Source organism: Taudactylus pleione, unplaced genomic scaffold (genome assembly GCF_031769625.1).
Source record: "Taudactylus pleione unplaced genomic scaffold, aTauple2 ptg000503l, whole genome shotgun sequence".
Taxonomy (NCBI): Eukaryota; Metazoa; Chordata; class Amphibia; order Anura; family Myobatrachidae; genus Taudactylus; species Taudactylus pleione.
Genome location: NW_028284905.1, coordinates 657,288 through 677,500, shown reverse-complemented (window position 1 = coordinate 677,500; position 20,213 = coordinate 657,288). Strand labels below are relative to the sequence as shown.

At 44.8% G+C, this 20,213-nt stretch overlaps 1 protein-coding gene across 1 annotated transcript in view; it reads left to right on the top strand.

Annotated features, from left to right (window-relative positions):
• Positions 1-19,305, top strand: part of CUNH2orf80 (chromosome unknown C2orf80 homolog) — a 43,644-nt gene extending 24,339 nt beyond the window's left edge. The window contains exons 7-9 of the mRNA XM_088450019.1: positions 11,635-11,722; positions 15,058-15,140; positions 18,612-19,305. Coding sequence (XP_088306145.1) covers positions 11,635-11,722; positions 15,058-15,140; positions 18,612-18,695 — 255 coding nt within the window. The 3' untranslated portion in view covers positions 18,696-19,305. The remainder of the gene's footprint in view (positions 1-11,634; positions 11,723-15,057; positions 15,141-18,611) is intronic.
• Positions 19,306-20,213: the final 908 nt, after the last annotated feature.

Sequence of the window (20,213 nt, the reverse complement as noted above, 5' to 3'; positions counted from 1 at the left end):
AAATCCAAATACCCTCTGGCGAGGGTATTCAGATTTATTAGACTCTGACTCGGCTATATGCCCCTGGTTACTGGAGTGCCAGAGGATTACAGGATATAGATAGATGGATTTTTGTTATATAGGTAGTTGGGGGGGGGGGGGGCACCAATGAACTTTCTCGCACAGGGCACCAAAATGTCTAGCTACGGCTCTGTGTACCCCCAATGTCTATCATATATATCTATCAGTGTGTACACCCAATGTCTATCATATATATCTATCAGTGTGTACACCCAATGTCTTTCATATATATCTATCAGTGTGTACACCCAATGTCTATCATATATATCTATCAGTGTGTACACCCAATATCTATCATATATATCTATCAGTGTGTACACCCAATGTTTATCATATATATCTATCAGTGTGTACACCCAATATCTATCATATATATCTATCAGTGTGTACACCCAATGTCTTTCATATATATCTATCAGTGTGTACACCCAATGTCTATCATATATATCTATCAGTGTGTACACCCAATATCTATCATATATATCTATCAGTGTGTACACCCAATGTTTATCATATATATCTATCAGTGTGTACACCCAATATCTATCATATATATCTATCAGTGTGTACACCCAATGTCTTTCATATATATCTATCAGTGTGTACACCCAATGTCTATCATATATATCTATCAGTGTGTACACCCAATATCTATCATATATATCTATCAGTGTGTACACCCAATGTCTATCATTTATATCTATCAGTGTGTACACCCAATGTCTATCATATATATCTATCAGTGTGTACACCCAATGTCTATCATAGATATCTATCAGTGTGTACACCCAATGTCTATCATAGATATCTATCAGTGTGTACACCCAATGTCTATCATAGATATCTATCAGTGTGTACACCCAATGTCTATCATATATATCTATCAGTGTGTACACCCAATGTCTATCATAGATATCTATCAGTGTGTACACCCAATGTCTATCATAGATATCTATCAGTGTGTACACCCAATGTCTATCATATATATATATCAGTGTGTACACCCAATGTCTATCATATATATATATATATCAGTGTGTACACCCAATGTCTATCATATATATATATCAGTGTGTACACCAAATATCGTTTGTCCTGCACTACAGAAAGCTCAAGGGAAATCGTTCAGCGATATCATTGGTTGTGCAGATTGTACCGTGTGTATGCAGCTTAAGGTTAGGAACCTCTGTATGCTGACCCATCTGGGTGCCTAGCCTATTATGGTTCCAAGTATGCCAATTTGATCCATGTTCTGCATTTACTGTGTCCAGTATAAGATTATACAACAAATACTGAGCTATACATATTGTGCAAAATTGTAAAAAGTATAATATCAAAGCTATATATTGTGCAAAATATATTGTACTGAGTTATATGTTGCACCAAGTACACAAAATTGAGCACTGACCGCATATGCAAATGCAGGGGGGAGGGTCCAGTTGCCCGGAAACCCCCCTCTCCAGCCCACACCACGACCACTATAGAATTAGTAATATAATAGAATTTTACTAGTGCTGAATGCTCTTCTTAATATCACAAATTAAATAATTAGCACCACCTGTGCATCAACTAGGAGATCTGGAAAACATGCACTGTTGGGGATGCATTGCTATAGACTTAATACAGACCCTCCAACAGGTAGAAAATGCTCTACTCCAGGACTTCCCACCAAATTTATGATTGCTGCCACCTGTGGTGAAACACCTTTCTCATCAATTAACTAGTTCAATACAGGTGGCTGCAATCATAATTTAGGAGGGAAGTCCAGAAGCAGAGCCTGTTGTACCTGGTGGAATGGGTCATGTTGGAGGGTAGGTTAATAGGGTTACTTAATACCATATAATAATACACTATCCAGTGCATAAGAAGACTAATATGTACATGTATGTCCAGGGCAGTGCTAAGTTCTTCTGCTGCTCCCCCAGACTCCTGGACTTGCTCCAATGCACTGGATTGGCTCCCACATGTGAAATAAAATCACTCATCTAATGGCTTACTGTGATCTCTGGTCCTGTATATGCTGGAATACCTGTATGGTACATAATACACTATGTATGACACATATAATGGGTTACTGTGATCTCTGGTCCTGTATATGCTGGAATTATGACACACAATACACTATGTATGACACATATAATGGGTTACTGTTATCACTGGTCCTGTATGTGCTGGAATAACTGTTTGACACACAATACACTATGTATGACACATATAATGGGTTACTGTGATCACTGGTCCTGTATATGCTGGAATAACTGTATGATACATAATACACTTTGTATGTAACATATTAAAGCTGGGATAAGTGGTAATTATGCCCTCTTAATGGACTGGCCACACTCACTCTAAAATCAAGCATTTGGAAACTCCCCTCTAGATATCCTGCATTTGCCACTGGACAGGTGTGGCAAATGTAATATACTGAGCTTTCAATATATTGCACCATATCTTGTGCTTAAAGCACACAATATAGCTATATCAGCAGTGTAATGTATTGTACCACATCTGCTTACAAGTTACCATGTTGTCCCCGGCCCCGCTGATATTGAGTCTTCCTGCCGGGTTCAGCTCAGTAGAGGAATCAGATACACTAATAATAATAGCTATACAGTAACTCAGGAGGAAGAATTATTATTTAGCACAGACAGCCTTATTCAGTGTTGTACTCTACAGTATGTCGATATTTTCGCAGCTGAGCAATAATTGTCAATCTGCACATGTCTAAGCCGAACGGCGCATACGTCAAGGTACAATACCGTATTCGCTCACAGCGACTATTTGCTCGTAGTGTGATTGACAGTCAGAGAGCGTTTGGAGGAGGTAATGGGGTAAGAGGGGGGGGCGGCAAAGTACACAGGCGTGTAAAGACTGTTTCGGGGGCATATCACCGCCTGCGATATAGTACACCAGAAATATGGCTCCGACGTCTCAGTTCCTGCGGCCAGTCTGCGATCCACTGTAGAATGCAACAATCGAATGATCTGCCACCGATGCGTCTTTCTACGCAGATGCTGCAATATTTTATGCAGATGCTTGGATTTGCGAAGCCGTGGTTGAGCGTTTCAGGACATCTCCCGGCGGCAGCCTCATTTTCATATTTGTTTTAGTGATGCTCCTTGTTTACTGGGGCGTATTACAAGAACTGCAACAATCTTACCAGAGTAAGACTATGGCCCTCATTCAGAGCCAGACGCTCTGAGCAGAGCGCACGCTCTGAATGAGGGCCGTCCTCCATAACTATGGAGCGTCCTCCTGGACGCTCGTATAGCTGTGGGTCACTAGTGATGTCAGTGGGCCGGCTTCTGACGGTAGGCGTTCCCTTGGGAACGCCCCCGTCTGGGAGGCACGCCCCCGGCACGCCCACCAAAGGGGGCGTGCTGTCAATCAACATTGACAGCACGCCCCCTTTGATCAGACACAACAAGCAAAGGAAAGTCCTTCGCTCGTCGCGTCTGGCGCATGCGCACGACGGAGCTCCCTCCGTCGTGCGCATGCGCAGTGCACACCATTGACCCACTTGCGAGCGGACAGCCGCTTGTGAGTGGGTTTGAATCAGGCCCTATGGCCCTCATTCAGAGCCGGACGCTCTGAGCAGAGCGCACGCTCTGAATGAGGGCCGTCCTCCATAACTATGGAGCATCCTCCTGGACGCTCGTATAGCTGTGGGTCACCACCCACAGCCTATACGAGCGTGCAGATTGATGGCCGCGATGGTCTTGACCATCGCGACCATCGCCACTGCGTACAGAAGCCTGCGGTTGAGTTTCTCAACCGCAAGGCCCTGGAGTGATTTTGGCTCTATCAGAGCCAAAATCACTCCCACTGACATCACTAGTGTTGTCAGTGGGGCCGGCTTCTGATGGTAGGCGTTCCCTTGGGAACGCCCCCGTCTGGGAGGCACGCCCCCGGCACGCCCACCAAGGGGGGCGTGCTGTCAATCAACATTGACAGCACGCCCCCTTTGATCAGACACAACGAGCGAAGGAAAGTCCTTCGCTCGTTGCGTCTGGCGCATGCACACCATTGACCCACTTGCGAGCGGACAGCCGCTCGCGAGTGGGTCTGAATCAGGCCCAATGTCCTATTAGGTCTATGTATTAAGCCTTGGAGAGCGATAAAGTGGACGGAGATAAAGTACAAACCAATCAGCTCCTGTCATTTTGCAAACACAGCCTGTAACATTACAGTTAGGAGCTGATTGGTCGGGGCCCTTGGATATGACCTTCGTGCATAGGAAACGGGTGGCTTGATAATACTTTGGCTCATGGCTATGAACAGGAGCGTAGGTACACTAGTGACAAAGTAGGAACCACAGACTTGTGATATGCATGAATACTGGACTGGAACCAAAGTGAACAGACCAGGTACACTGGGCAACCCCTCGCCTAGTGACCTGTGAAGGCCAGTAAGACCAGGAATATACTCCAGGGACAAGGGTGACCCTGGAACGCAGAACAGCATAGTACTGGTAGATAGGAACTCAGAACTCTGGTACTGCTCTGACGCAAGATCTGGAACTGGAACCAGTGAGGAACTCAGAAAGTGAGAGTTAGGATAGGTGATACAGCTACTGAACACCTCAGTGTATAGTCTATATACCACACACTGAACCCCAGCCCTGAGGACCAGCACCCGTCTCTGTACCAGCCCAAGACAATAGCACACAGTGCAGGGAAACCAATACAGAGTTAGCACAATAGTATAACCTGATAACCTGGACAACCACGGAGCATAGAGTATAACAGCATAGGTAACTTGCATGCACTATCCCAGCAGTATGATGGAATGAAGACCGTGGTGGTACTCCCTGGCTCCGTACTGAGGAGTAACAAATTAGTATACAGCGTAGAAGCTGTTGGGCTGATAGGTGACGCTACTGTACACAGCGGCAGACGAAAGCAGTATACTTGCTGGTTCAAACAAAGTTGGAGCAGGTCTGTATTCAGCGTGGAAGCTGCAGTGCCGGCAGCCAGGTGACGATACTCAGCACAGATGGTAAATAGTGAGAATCCACTAAGTAGCAGATAGTCACAGAGGACATGATCACAGGATACAAGAGTAAGCCTGGAGCCTAGAACTGTCCTGGGAAGAAAACACGATGTTCAGGCAATGGGTTGCACACAGGAACTGGTTTAAATAGAAGGCGGTCAGCAGCCATTGGTCTAACTGACCAGGTGAGCACACAGGTACATTAGTTAATCACAGGGAGGCGTCACTGGGATGTCTTGGAAACTGAAATAAATGAATGTCTGTCTAAAAGAAATGCTAAGACCCCGATTCATGACAGATGGTACTTTGGGCTCGATTCAGCCCATTCGCTCGCACCCAGCGTATGCAAATTCAGTAAAGACAGGCGATCGCATGGCAAGGCATTAGCACGCCCACTATGTCATGTCGTGCGATTGCTCTGTGTATGCCGACGGGCAGGGTGGCTGCTCGCTAAGCTGTGGGTGACCACCCACAGCTTTTGTGAGCAGCTAGGTGATGGTTGGCCATTGGGCTTGCGATGAGACCCTTGTGGTAGGGTCTCGTCTGTTGCAAGCCCCAGTGAGCTTCTGTGATGTCAGTAGGGCCGCCCTCAAACGGCAGGTGTTCCTTCACAAACGCCTCCGTTTGACCAGGCACCCCCCCTCCCCGCCTACAAAACGGGGCGAGCTGTCAATCAACATCAACAGCCACCCCGTTTGTAGTGAGCTCCGGCGCGAGTGAATTTCTCACTTGCTCCGGGGCTCGCGCATGCACAGCGTGTGCACTGCCCGGCCATCGTCCCGCTTACGAGCGGGTCTGAATCAGGCCCACAGTAATTTGCATGGACTCTAGTTTTCCCCCTCCTGCAGGTTAGGAACTTTCATATGAGCTACCAAGTGACTAAGGCATCAAAAAGCTTTTTGGTCGGGGTCTCACATTTTTGGCTATGGGTCTGATTCAGCAAGCATCGCAGTTGCTAATACGCATGCAACCGGCCAATTTTTGCATTGTGCGAATGCATCGCAGTGCGCGAACCAGTCGCTGTGATCGCAGAGGCTACACAGACCCATTGCAAAGTGATTGACAGGAAGTGCCGTATGTGGGTGGTGATGGGGGGGTGGGTGGGTTGAACGCAGGCGTGCCAGTGCATTTTGAATGCTGTTGCAGGGGCGTGCATAAATTATCCACTGCGTAGCCATGTCAGTGTGAGGTCTCATATCAGGGGCGTTTTAAGAGAGGAGGGGGCCCATGTGCAGCCTCTGTTTGGGCCCCCTCCTCTCTGATGAGTGCTGTAGATTCCCATGCCTACTGTCCCGGGGACATCTTTTTTGCGCATGCGCAGATCACTGGGAAAATGGCCACAGCCATTTTTTCCCAGTGAGTGTTTGCTGACAGCGCTGGTCCGGCACTGCGGAGCAGCACTTCGGGAATCGGCGGAGAGGTAAGTATAATTACCTATGGGAGCGGTGTGGGCCCCCCTGGACCCGGGGGGCCTGTGTTCCCCGCACACCCTGCACCCATTGTAAATACGCCCCTGTCTCATAGCGTGCGTGGCTGTTAGCAATTTCTGAGTAATGTCAGGGCTTGTGCGTATGGGTCCGATGTTACTCGATGTTACCGATGGTTTTGCTATTTTGCTAAGTATTTCAGATGTGCATATGGTAAAGTGGGCGTTCTTATATAGTGCTAAGTTTGCATTGCAATCGCAGAGGGATGGCTTACTATTGCAGTTGAACTGCCTGCGTACGCTGTATTGCGATCCGTAGTAAGTCAGGCCCTACTGTATATCCTGTATATATTTTATGTGAATAAATGTTATAACTTTTTAAACATACCGTATCGGACAGTGTTATCATATTATCTATATACATTTGTGCTGTTCCTTTTTTATTCATACTTTATCTCACGGATGGGGAACCTCCTGCCCTGGGGCCTTATAAGGCCCTTGGAATCATTTGGTCTGGACCTCGGAGCTATTTTCTGCTAACCTCATCCTAGCAGGGTGCCTAGAATGGCAACGTGCAGCCAGAATCTATGCAGCAGTGCCACCTGGAGCGTCCTTAGGATGCTTCAGACGGTCACACCGCTGCCCTTACAGCTCCCCGGAGCATCCTCGGATCCTCGTAATCACCAGCAATTGTGGCCCCGCCCCTGTGTGACGTCACGCGGAGGGGGCATGGCCTGAACCAGGGCTGCAAATAATGTTATATATTTCAAAATGGCCATCGGCAGAAGAAAGGTTCCCCACCCCTGATTTATCTCCATCCAAGGGTTAGTACATAGACTCCTAAGTCCCCAAAACATTGTTCCACTTACAATAAATATGGAGGATTATCGCTAGAATACTCTGACCTGTTGGAGTTCTAGTGCTAACCCTCTCTCCGTGTCCTCCAAACCAATTACTCTAACACTTACTAGCGTGCGCCCTGTGTGTCCTGTATCAATACTGTACTGTAAATATTCTTTCAAACTGCTCAATACGACATTTAACCAAATCTACAAACTTTTTCCCCCTGTTTGGAAAGTTTGGTACATTATACACATTTAATATATATATTATGTTTATACAGTATACATCTCAAAAGAAGAAAAAGGGCACTCACAAATACATACTGATTATAAAAAATTATAAAAATTAGGTACAATACAATTAATATAGATAAAAATCAAAAGCAGTCTTAGTGCTCAATCGAACAGTCCCAGATGGAGAGATAGAAGGTAGATTCTTTTAAGAGGATTCTTAAAATTAAGTTCTTATTGATCTCCTTTAATTAAGAATGGCTTTTTAAAGGTGATGGCTACACCGTTCTCAAGATGTCCGCTTGTTCTTTGTAGTCTCACTGAAAAATACCCTTACACCAGAGTACACCCAAACACAGAGGGCCACAATGGCCACTATCAGTAATAGATAAAAAAAAACTTCCTTAAGGACACAGCTTATTAAAATGGTATTTTATTCCATATAAAAACAGTGAATTCTGTAAGAAGTTGCTTACATCAAATGTTTATTCCTACAGATTGATGGAAACCCAACGGGTTTCGTCCTCAAAAAAGGACTTCATCAGGGGCACATCTTTAAAACAAAACAATGGGTGTATTTATGAGAAGGGTACAGAAATAGGCTTATAATATGGATATATAGTGATTTTACAATTATTGGCTATCAAGTTTTTACATTATCAAAACCCATTTAGAACAAGTATATATATATATATATATATATATATATATATATAAATATATATATATATATATATATATATAGGCATCTTCCTTACATACCATCATGACACTGATCAGTCTTAACTTTAACCAGAGAGGATCACAGCACAGTGGTCAGGTGATCACAAGCGCAGCTTTTAAGAGGCGAGGTGAGAACACTCTCAGCTCAATAGACAGATTTTTAGTCCGTAGGTGGAATGCACTCATTCGTAATATTACCTATAAAAGGACATAATATGTATAATAATTATTCAATTTTATTACCTCTAGGGTCTATTATATGTTTTTATTATAATAACAATCACCATCAATCTTTATGGTAATTTTTCTTCTATTGAGATCTAAATCTCTAATTACTAACAAAAGTTGGTAGATATTAATTACTCAACTAATTGAGATAACTGAAAGAGCTGTAGCTCATATAATAACTCCATTATAACATAATAGTGATAGTGAGAACATATTAATACATAAATATCCTAACATTAGTAGTGAATTAAATAGCATGGTAAATAACAATATTGCTTAAGCTAAAGTTGCATTATATATCTAACTGGCACTGGTTTCAAGCTCTAATTAACACATAGGTTAACCTGCAGAGTACTCACTGTATTGTAAACTTTACAATCCAATAACATCAATATATATATATATATATATATATAAAGCACTAATCCACGGCACTCACCATTCCTAGATTTGGGGTGCAACATGGTATGTGACCACATTGTTTAAATATTATTATTATTAGTTATTATGGTGAGTGCAGAGCTCCTGTGATTTATATATATATATATATATATATATATATATATATCCAATTGTATTCCACAGTCTTTAGGAAATAACAGAGGGCACTCACCAGAGAAAAAGTTCACGCTATTTTAACCCTTAGCAATCTTTATTGATAGTATATTGCAACCCTATGTCGTAAAAAGTTCGAGTTACATCAGAGATACAGGGGATTTCATAGAAAAATTGAATGAAGTAGGTGAGCTCTCCATTGATAGCTTTCTGGTTACAATGGATGTGTGCTCATTATATACCATAATCCCCCATATAGATGGACTCCGAGCCCTGCGTAACATATTAACTGGGGTTAACGTAATAGGGAATGTGATGAATCATCCTCCGATTGAATTTTTGCTAGAGATGACAGAAGTAGTATTAGGTAGTAATTTCTTTGTTTATGGGAAGGATTATTACCTACAGCGCTCCGGGATGGCAATGGGATCTAGTCTCGCACCGGTGTATGCAAACATCTATATGACCGAATACGAGACTAGATACATATACCCACCGTACCGGACGCAAATTACATTTTTTAAATGGTTTATAGACGATATTTTCCTGATTTGGAGCGGCACACGGGAAAGTTTTCTTGATATGATGACACACCTGAATAGTCTTGATAATCCTGTTTGTTTCACATATCAGATCGATAATAATAAAATCAATTTTCTCGATTTAACGATCTACAAGGATGGAGCAAGGGTCGGCACCACTCTTTATAAAAAAGAAACGGACCGAAAAACATTTCTACAGGCTTCCAGCTTTCACCCTACTCATTTGAAAAATAGTCTTCCTATTTCACAGTTCCTCCGAGTACTTAGGAACAATACTGACAGCAACAATACGGAGCAGCAGTTAATTGAGATGACATCAAGGTTTCTAGAACGCGGATATAATAAAAAGACAATTCAGAGGTGCCTCAAAACTGCCAGAGCACGCTATAAATATGGTAAAAACTTACCTGGAATATCAAAGAGTGATTCACATATGGTCTATGTAAGTACATATGATACTAAATCTAACTTAGTTAGAAAAAGTATTAAAAAATACTGGCCGATATTATCAACGGATCCTGCTTTGAAAAATATTGGTAAAGCCCCACCACTAATGGCTTATAGGCGGGGACCTAACCTAAAGCAGATGCTCTTAAGACCATTGGCGAGGCCAACACCAGACACTTCACAAACATGGCTGCATAGTCAGAAACCCGGATGTTTCAAATGCACAGGATGCGTTACATGTGGTGCTATGCAAACAGGCCCATATTTTCCACATCCTCTGACAGGACGAAGGTTGTGGATTAAATATAAACTTTTATGCACAATGGATCATGTCATATATGTGCTCACTTGCCCTTGTGGCTTGTGCTACGTAGGAATGACCACTAGATACTTTCGCGAAAGAATGGCGAACCACAGACTATCGATTCGACAAGCATTAAATACTGGCATCTCGGATAAACCTGTCGCCATACATTTTATGAAATTTGGTCACCAAGTTGCTACATTGAAATGTCGATTAATTGATTGGGTGCCCCCCCTGGCTAGGGGTGGAGATAGGGCTCTAAAACTAAGGAAGCTTGAGAGCTGGTGGATTAACAAGCTGGGAACCTTGACCCCGAGAGGTCTTAACGAATCGAATCCCCTAAATATATTCTTGAAATAAATATGATAGCTAAATATTAGGGGTCATCTATCTTGAAATAAACTTCAGCATGTCTGTATTATAATCATTGGTGTATTGATGTTTTGTTAATGTCTGATATATTGTTGTTTTTTTGGTATTTGATTTATTTGTACCCAAATCAATTTGGCGATACTGCTGTGGTGGTAGTTAATCAGTCTATATTTATACTGCATGACATCTATAAACACATGATGTAAATAGAGGGTGTGGTGTCTATCAGTCACACGTGGCTCCGCCCACTCCTCTTTTATAACATAACTGCGTTGGTTAAATTATCTATGTCCTTCGATGTGCTATAACCGAACGGCAGCAGTGAAGCTGTTCCGTTTTTGAGTCTCTGCGCTCATAACTGCAGGGAGTGAGTGCCATTTACACTCGCGTTGTGCGCTAGTTCCTGTTGTAGGAACAGTTGCTATGGTAACCTAGCGATGAGTGACGTAACATCCGGTTTACGGCAGGTGACTTCCGGTTTCACGACTGTCCCGCATCAAGCTTGTAAGCATATTCTGGTGGTGAGTTGTATTAAGGCTGATTGGTTTGGGTACAAATAGACGTTATTTATCACATTTATGTATGCTGTCTGGCGATGTGAACACTTGTTTAATGATGATGCTTTTGAAGTGGCTAGTGTCTTGAAGAAAGTCCATCAGGGACTGAAACGTCAGGATTAAAATAGCGTGAACTTTTTCTCTGGTGAGTGCCCTCTGTTATTTCCTAAAGACTGTGGAATACAATTGGATATATAATTAACCAGTACTTGGTTTGAGGATTGCACCCCAACATTTGTATATGAAATCTGTGATGAGAGTGCGGGCCCCGGATTTAGTATATATATATATATATATATATATATACACACACATACACTGGTGAGCTGATTTATTAATGATCATTTATTTGCAGGGACACCTGACGCAGCCCTTCAGCCTGTCGCTACATCCCTTCGCCATGCTAACAGCTCCGCAAGCAGCACAACATGCTATAAAGCACTGTAAGTATTAGCGCGAATGGCTGAACATAGGACCTCATTCAGAGTCTCTCGCTAGCGCTGTGCTCTCGCAAGCGGCGCGATGGTTTGCGTACACGCATGCGCATGCCTCGTTCTGCGTGTGCGTGAACTACTCTGTGCGATCGCAGGCCGCTCGCTCGCCCAGCAAAGACAGCCCAGTGTAATGAGTGACAGGAGAGGCCGTTTGTGGGTGGTAACAGGGGCAGGACACTAATAACGGGGGTGTGGAGATGCGAACGCAGGCGTGACTGAGTGTTTCAACGCCATTTTTAAGGCGTGCATAATTAACAGGCAGCGTCACAGAACACGTCACATGCCTGATTTTTACACTGAAGTCCTGATTTTTACACTGAAGTCCTGATTTTTACACTGAAGACATTTTTCAAACACAGCCTGTGAGATGGCAGTGAGGAGCTGATTGGCTGGCACCTTATCACTTTTTATTCTGTCTCCTAACACTGCTTAGTAAATAGACTCCATAGTGTTACATAAGTTCTGAATTGAAACAAATCTGATGCCAATTTAAGGAGATACTTTTTAGCTTTTGTTCCTCCTAAAAAGTAACATATTTCAAGCTGCAGCCAGATTGGAAATACTCTATGCTATGTCAAAGTTAATGGCCTTAAACCAGTGGTTCCCAAACTGTGTGCCTCGGGACACCTGCAGGGCTGCCTCAGGTTGGTGGTCCAGCACCAAGTCAAATTCTTTATGGTCAATGTAATGTAAATATGTGCACAAACAGAAACACAAACCTGTCCACCACTATATAACCAAACCTGAGGATGACCGGTCAGCACCGGTTGTTAGGAATGTTATATTTACCACCATATACTGTAGTATAACAGAAAATGGACATTTTATTCTTCTGGATTCCAAGCCTAACTTAATTTATGGCGATAAACTGTGCATCTGCTTAAAACTGTACAAATTGTTACAATCCTTTAATGTACAATTTAGAAAGCCACATATATGCTTTAATTGTATTGATTTTAAATTTTGCTACAATGTTCAGTTAATATTTATGTATACTTACTGTATATGCATATGAAGCTGTGTATGACTGTCTCTGAGTGTAAAGGAAGTATTTATTGCCATATTATAGTGTTGACACAAAGATGTTAAAGCTATAATTATAGTGAATTTTATTCCTGGAGGAGTCTGACAGTCCTTGGGTCTACGTGAATGAAGAAGAACAGGTCATATATGTAGATATGTATGTGATCATTGTGATGTGATGTTACACTGTAAGATTATATGTCATGTCAATCTTCATACACAAACATCACATTACACTATAATACCAAAAAGGTCCTGATAGTGTATCACATGGCTTACCCAGGCAAGCCTTATTTCATTAGCTTGGGTGGAGGCACTGGATTAATGATAAGGTAATGAAAGGTAATGAAAGGTACACCACTTAGAGAGGTTAATGGTGGGTACATTATACAACATGGGAGTTAGTAACTTGGTGTCCCTTTAGAGACTGAAGGGGGATTATACTTTGGTAATAGCAGAAACATGGGTCACACAACCAGACACTGGCTCATATGCAGCCCTATCATAGGTAGGTCTCCGCTTCTTTCATACATCCAGGGTGGTCTCTGCTCCTCTCATAATTCCATGGTGATCCCTACTTCTCTCATAAATCCATGGTGGACTCTACTTCTCTCATACATCCGAGGTGGTCTCTGCTTCACTCATTCATCCAGGGTGGTCTCCGATTCTCTCATACATCTAGGGTGGTCTCTGCTCCTCTCATAATTCCATGGTGATCTCTACTTCTCTCATACATCTGAGGTGGTCTCTGCTTCCCTCATACATCCAGGATGCACTGCTCTTCTCTCATACATTGAGGGTGGTCTCTGCTTCTCTCACACATCCAGGGTGGTCTCTGCTTCCCTTATACATCCAGGGTGGTCTTCACTTCTCTCATACATCCAGGGTGGTCTCTGATTCTCTCATACATCCAGGGTGGTCTCTGCTTCCCTCATACATCCAGGGTGGTCTCTGATTTTCTCATAAATCCATGGTGGTCTCTGATTTTCTCATAAATCCATGGTGATCTCATTCTCTCATACATTCAGGGTGCTCTCTGCTTCTCTCATAAATCCATGGTGGTCTCTGCTTCCCTCATACATCCAGGCTGGTCTCTGCTTCTCTCATACATCCGAGGTAGTCTCTGCTTCCCTCATACATCAAGGATGCACTGCTCTTCTCTCATACATAGAGGGTGGTCTCTGCTTCTCTCATACATACAGGGTGGTCTCTGCTTCTCTCATACCTCCAGGGTGCTCTCCGCCTCTCTCACACATCCAGGGTGGTCTCTGCTTCCCATAAACATCCAGGGTGGTCTTCACTCCTCTCATACATCCAGGGTGGTCTTCGCTTCTCTCATACATCCAGGGTTGTCTCTGCTTCTCTTATACATCCAGGCTGGTCTTCACTTCTCTCATACATCCATGGTGGTCTCTGCTTCTCTCATACATCCAGGATGGTCTCTGCTTCTCTCATACATCCAGGGTGGTCTCTGATTCTCTCATACATCCAGGGTGGTCTCTGATTCTCTCATACATCCAGGCTGGTCTCTGATTCTCTCATACATCCAGGGTGGTCTCCGCCTCTCTCACACATCCAGGGTGGTCTCTGCTTCTCTCATACATCCAATGTGTATGTTAGAAGGAGCTCCCCCTGCTCACTCCCTGGCTATGGCAATGACTTTGACCCAGTGGTGAATTTCCCATTAGGCACGTCCCTGGGGATGACACTTGTTGGGGGGGAGGCACTTAGATGATTATTTTAGTACTGTCAATACAACATTTACCAGTACCTACAAAATAATTCCTCCCTACCTGTATCATACGCCATCTTGAGTGGAGTATAAATGGTTATTACATGCGCAGACTGCCCCTGGAAGCTGTGCTACTTAGTAAATATGTATACATAATTAAAAATAAAACAAAATGTCTTAGTTCATAGCTATTATTATTATTAAATAGTCAATTATCAAATGTGGGCCTATACCCAAACAATGAAAATAATAAAATTGAGCTGATGGGGGCAGCCATTAATTTTATGTCTAAGGACACCCTGACCCCTAAATTTGCCGCTGCTGCGACCTAATAATAAATGGGCGTATGTGACTTATGCCTTCCATAAACCTGGTGCATATGCTACTGACGCACACTAGAATTTGTGCAATCACGGAAACTTTGAAAATGCGTGTAATTGTAGCTTTATTAGTGAGCGCTTTTCATGCCTGAAACTTCGGGGAACAATTCTGGCCGACGCCTCACCAGCTCCTATGTTTTCTATCTCAGGTACTAGATTGTACAAGTCCACTGTCAGAAATGAAACCAATTTGTCACAAGACCAAGTTTCGGCTACAGAAGAGCAGGAAATAGTAAGTCGTGCAGAAATTGCTTGGACATGTTGATTCTTCCCCGCCATAGTACTGGGGAGCTGATTCAGACCCGCTCGCTAGGATGCATTCACTCGTAGCTGGCCGATATTTGCAATCTGTGCATGCATCGCATTGCGCGTGCACAAACCACTGCGAAAAGATCGGGAGGTGCTCGCTCACCCATCATAGACAGCCCATCAGAAAGAGTGACAGGAGATGTCATTTGTGGGTGGTAACAGGGACTGGCCACTAGAAACGGGGGAGTGGAGGTGCGAACGCAGGCGTGCCTGAGCGTCTCAACGCCGTTTCAGAGGCGTGCATAATTAACAGGCAGCGTCATTGTACACGTCACCTGGTTGTATTTCACACTGATGGTGCTCGATGTACATATGGTTTCATGCACTTCCAGGAGATGACGTGCGCAAGTGGGCATCTAATGAATGGCTGGTGGGCTTCTGCATACACAAAGTGATCGCACGGCAAGAAATAGTGGGCGTACTAATGCCTTGCTGTGTGATCGCCTGCCTTGTTGGGCGTGCACTGGATTTGCATACGCTGGGAGCGAGCAAACGCATCTAGCGAGCGTGTCTGAATGAGCTCCTGAGGGCCGATTGGATGCTGATAGCCAGCGGCGTAAATACCTTGGGTGCAGGGGGTGCGGCTGCTATGGGGCCCGGACCAACCCGGGGCCCGGCCTTCCCCCTGCACCTATGGTGCCAGGCCGCTGTCCGCTGCCCTTCCCTCCGCACCCTCCTCAAACCCCTCTACTGCACTTACCTGCTCCGGGAGCTGCATGGAGAAGGAGCGCCGCTGATCGGTGCTCCACCTCCATTGGCGTAACTACGGAGGGTGCAAGGGGTGCGGTCGCACCCCTGCACCCTCCATTTGCCGGGCGCCCGCTGAGTGCGTTACCAGCGGGCGCCCGGCTCCTATCCTCCTGGCGGTAGCCGGAGGACGGAGCTCCCTCCGTCTTCCGGGTCCCGCAGTGCACTATGGGAGTGACGTAATGACGTCACTCCCATAGTGCCGAGGAGCGGACGCCGGGGATGGACGGCAGCAGCACTGGAGCAGGGATAAGGTAAGTTGTTTGTTTGTTTTGTTTTGTGTGTGTGCGCGTGCGGTGGGGGCCATCACTACTGGGGGCAACTACAGGGGCTCACTACCGGGGGCAACTACAGGGGCCTACTACTGGGGGCAACTACAGGGGCTAACTACAGGGGCCTACTACTGGGGGCAACTACAGGGGCCTACTACTAGGGGTAACTACAGGGGGCCTCACTACTGGGGGTAACTACACGGGCTCACTACTGGGGGCAACTACAGGGGCCTACTACTGGGGGCAACTACAGGGGCTCACTACTGGGGGCAACTACAGGGGCCTCACTACTGGGGGTAACTACAGGGCCTCACTACTGGGGTAACTACAGGGGCCTCACTACTGGAGGCAACTACAAGGTTGCTCACTACTGGGGCAACTACAGGGGCCTCACTACTGGGGGCAACAACAGGGGCCTCACTACTGGGGGCAACTACAGGGGACTCACTACTGGGGGCAACTACAAGGGGCCTCACTACTGTATGTACTGCATAGGGGGACCATTACTGGGGAGCACTACATTAAATAAAAGGAACTGCATAAGGGGGACGGCGGCAGCTGGGGCTGGCATAGGTGCTGGGGGGTGGTACATTTTAGTTTGGGGGGGCACCAACATTTATCTTGCCTCCGGGCACCTGGGATGAAGTTACGCCACTGGCGGGGGGGGCCTCAGACCTGGGGGGGGAAAGAGCGGGACGAGATTGGGGGCCGCGGGCTGAGAGGGGGGCCCCTGTAGGTATAGTTACGCCCCTGCTGATAGCATTGTTGTTACGGCTTTGGATACTGCAGAAGTGATGTGAAAATAAGCTAATGCAGCAGGAGGTATCCGAGGAAAAAAGGCGCCTCCTGCCGGCAGGCAGATCTGAGTGCTGCGTCCTAAGACAGCAGACGGTAATGACGTGAGACTGGTCTAAATCGTGTGCAGAAAACTGTGGTGATAAAAGCGCCAGATATAGAACAAATATCACACAAAGTTGTTAAACAATACAAACATTTACATACTGACCAGCACTTTATGCTACAAGGTCTATTTCAGACACTCGGGAAAGACCTAAGTTGAATGTATTTGACTAGAAAACGCACCAAAACTGTCATTTCCCTGTAAGTCTCTCCCCGTGGAGATAGCTGCAGTGTCCGTGTTTGCATTTTTTTACCGGTCTTGCAGCTGCGATTTTATGCAAATTGCCCTACCAAGCCCCTCCCCTGTGCATCCGAACATGCAAGGACCGAGTCGCCCACTGCCAGCACTGAAATACCTCTTGGGGTGCCCATGGGCAGGTGCAGTCTATTGACACTTATGGGATATTTAGGCTGATTTATGTTGTCAGGTGGTGACACTTATGGAGATGGCTGCAATTTCCAAGGCAAGTCTGACATTTTCCATATGCGCCAGATCTAACAACAGTACCTTGCTAAAACGAGGATTCTCACATAACGGTTCTAGAACATACAAACTCCGGAGAGATGGGCCCTGGTCATAATCAAATCCATGTCCCCCAGTGCTGTCAGGCAGCAATGCTACCCACTGTGCCACCATGTTGCCCCATATATCTATGTGTTTCATTTATCTAGGTTTATAGAAAGTATTGATGCATAAGAAGACAAAAGAAACCTGCTTCTTTATAAAGCATAGCCGCAGAGTAGAGAATGTTTAGTAAGGGCCCCATTTATTAACGAAGCTTACTACCAGCGGCATATTTCATTTAGTATTGCAGTGATACAAAAGAAAATGTCACTGGTATTCATCAATACTTACACCTCCGGCGAGGTGCAGCGATATCCTACTTGTCAGCGAGGCTCTCTGATCAGCTGCTGGGGGCTTAACGCTGCCAGAGACGGGCTTCTGTGTAATGCACATGCACGGCGGTCCATCTGCGCATGTGCATGGTACTTTAACATGGCGGGGACACGGTAGTACTTGGAAGGCTTCACTGGAAAGGCAGCACTGGGTCCACCATTTTCGGCATTGTCCAGCAGTTCCCAGAGAACTGGGCAAGCCCCCCAGTGTGATAAGGACAAGGGCGTGACTGGTGGTCAAGCCCCTAAAATGACACGAGGCCATACCCCATTCCAATCGCGCACGTGTCTATGTTTAGATGAGTACCACACCAGGTGTCACCACGCTGTAAGGCGGGAGATGGCTCAGGAAGCACAAGTGAGAAATGATTGTAAGTAAAAAGTGTATGTATAATATATAATTAATGGGCATTGGTAATGATGCATTTGGTTGTACATTTACAACCATTAGACATTTGCACTGAAGGAAAGCATATAGGAAATTAAGAGGTTATAGTTGTGGGAACTTTGGTGAAAACTGTCATCAGTGTTAGAAGCCATCGTGCATACATGTAATATGTCCTCCTGCTTTATTATAGGGTCCTGGGAGGGAAGTAATATCAGCAGCGTCTGAGACTGGAGAGGACACTATGTCAACAGCTGAATGTGATATAAACTCCTGAATAGCCAGAAAATATATGTATTATTATTTATCTTGTTGCCCTTTAACTCTTCCAATGCAAGAGATGTCCAAAACACGCATCCATATAAACTACAATGCAATGTACGTGTGTAATGGTGTACGTGTGGTCTATCCAGTTACCTCTTCTGTTTATGAACTCTTGACATCAAAAAGGTTATATATAACCACTGACAAATCTATCTATCTATCTATCTATCTATCTATCTATCTATCTATCTATCTATCTATCTATCTATCTATCTATCTATATGTATATATATATATATATATTGACAGCACAAATCTGACATTGTTATAGAACTAAGGATGTTAAATCCAGTCCAGGTGTTTTGGGAGTTCAAGTCTGAGCAGCAGCAGGCATGATTGCAGACACCTGTCAGTTTGTTTTAAAAAGGTTTCAGACACAGTAGACAGGGCTCCTGATGGTGAATTAGTCGCCCTGGTGATAGGACAGGGGGTCTTTACTTCTTAGGAGTCCTGAATCTGCTGTTTGGACACTGCTGTTTTGTTACTTTCTGTGACCTGTGCTACAACCTGTGACTTGCTTGTTACCTGCTGATATTCTGCTAAGACCTGCCTGTATTGGAAAACTGCAGAGAAATAAACCTGTCATTTGAAAATTTTACACCGGTGTATGTGATCCTTGACACAATATATATATAGGGATGCAGTCAGGATACCAGCGGGCGCTATCCTGCCCACTGATATCCCGACACTGCCAGCCCGACATAGGACTAAAGATAGGCGTCAGAATCCTGACGCCTATCATTAGCCCCACTACAAAATACCGGCACCCAGCATACTGAATGAAGGTAAGCCGGGTGTCTTAGCAGGGGGGGGAGGGTTAGTTTTATGGAATGTTGGACTTAGGGTTAGGCACCCCCCGGGAAGGGGGGGTTATGGTTGGGCACCCACCTGGAGGGTTAGGTTTAGGGTGCGGGGAGGAGGGGTTACGTTTAGGTACTAGGGGGGAAGGTTAGGGTTAGGCAACACTAAGGGAGGGTTAGGGGGAGGAGAGAGACCAGCCCCAGTCGGGAATTAGGTCCGTTGGGCATCCGGTGAGGACTCCATGAAACTCCGTAGCGATACATCCATTGCGCTGACAGCGGCTGCTGAAAAGAACCCCTGCTGGGTATTGGTGCCAAGGCTTGGCTTAGAGCTGAATAGTGGTGAACAGCAGCATCTGGAGTGATGGGCAATCCACAAGGCTATTAGGCTTTTTCGTGAGCTGATTACTGTTTACCTCCATATATGTTTTTATGATATTTTTATTACATAAAATTTTTAAATTTTACTACAGTGTGTGCTCCTATATTGCTTTCCTAGAACTATCTACTGGAGATTTTTGTGGTGGAGATTTTCAGAGCTGCACTCTATGAAAACGCCAAAAACACGTGGACTGTCTTACTATAAGGACATTAATTGAAATCGGAATCAATAGCGCAATACTCTCTTTTCCTGTATGTATATATATATATATATATATATATATAATATA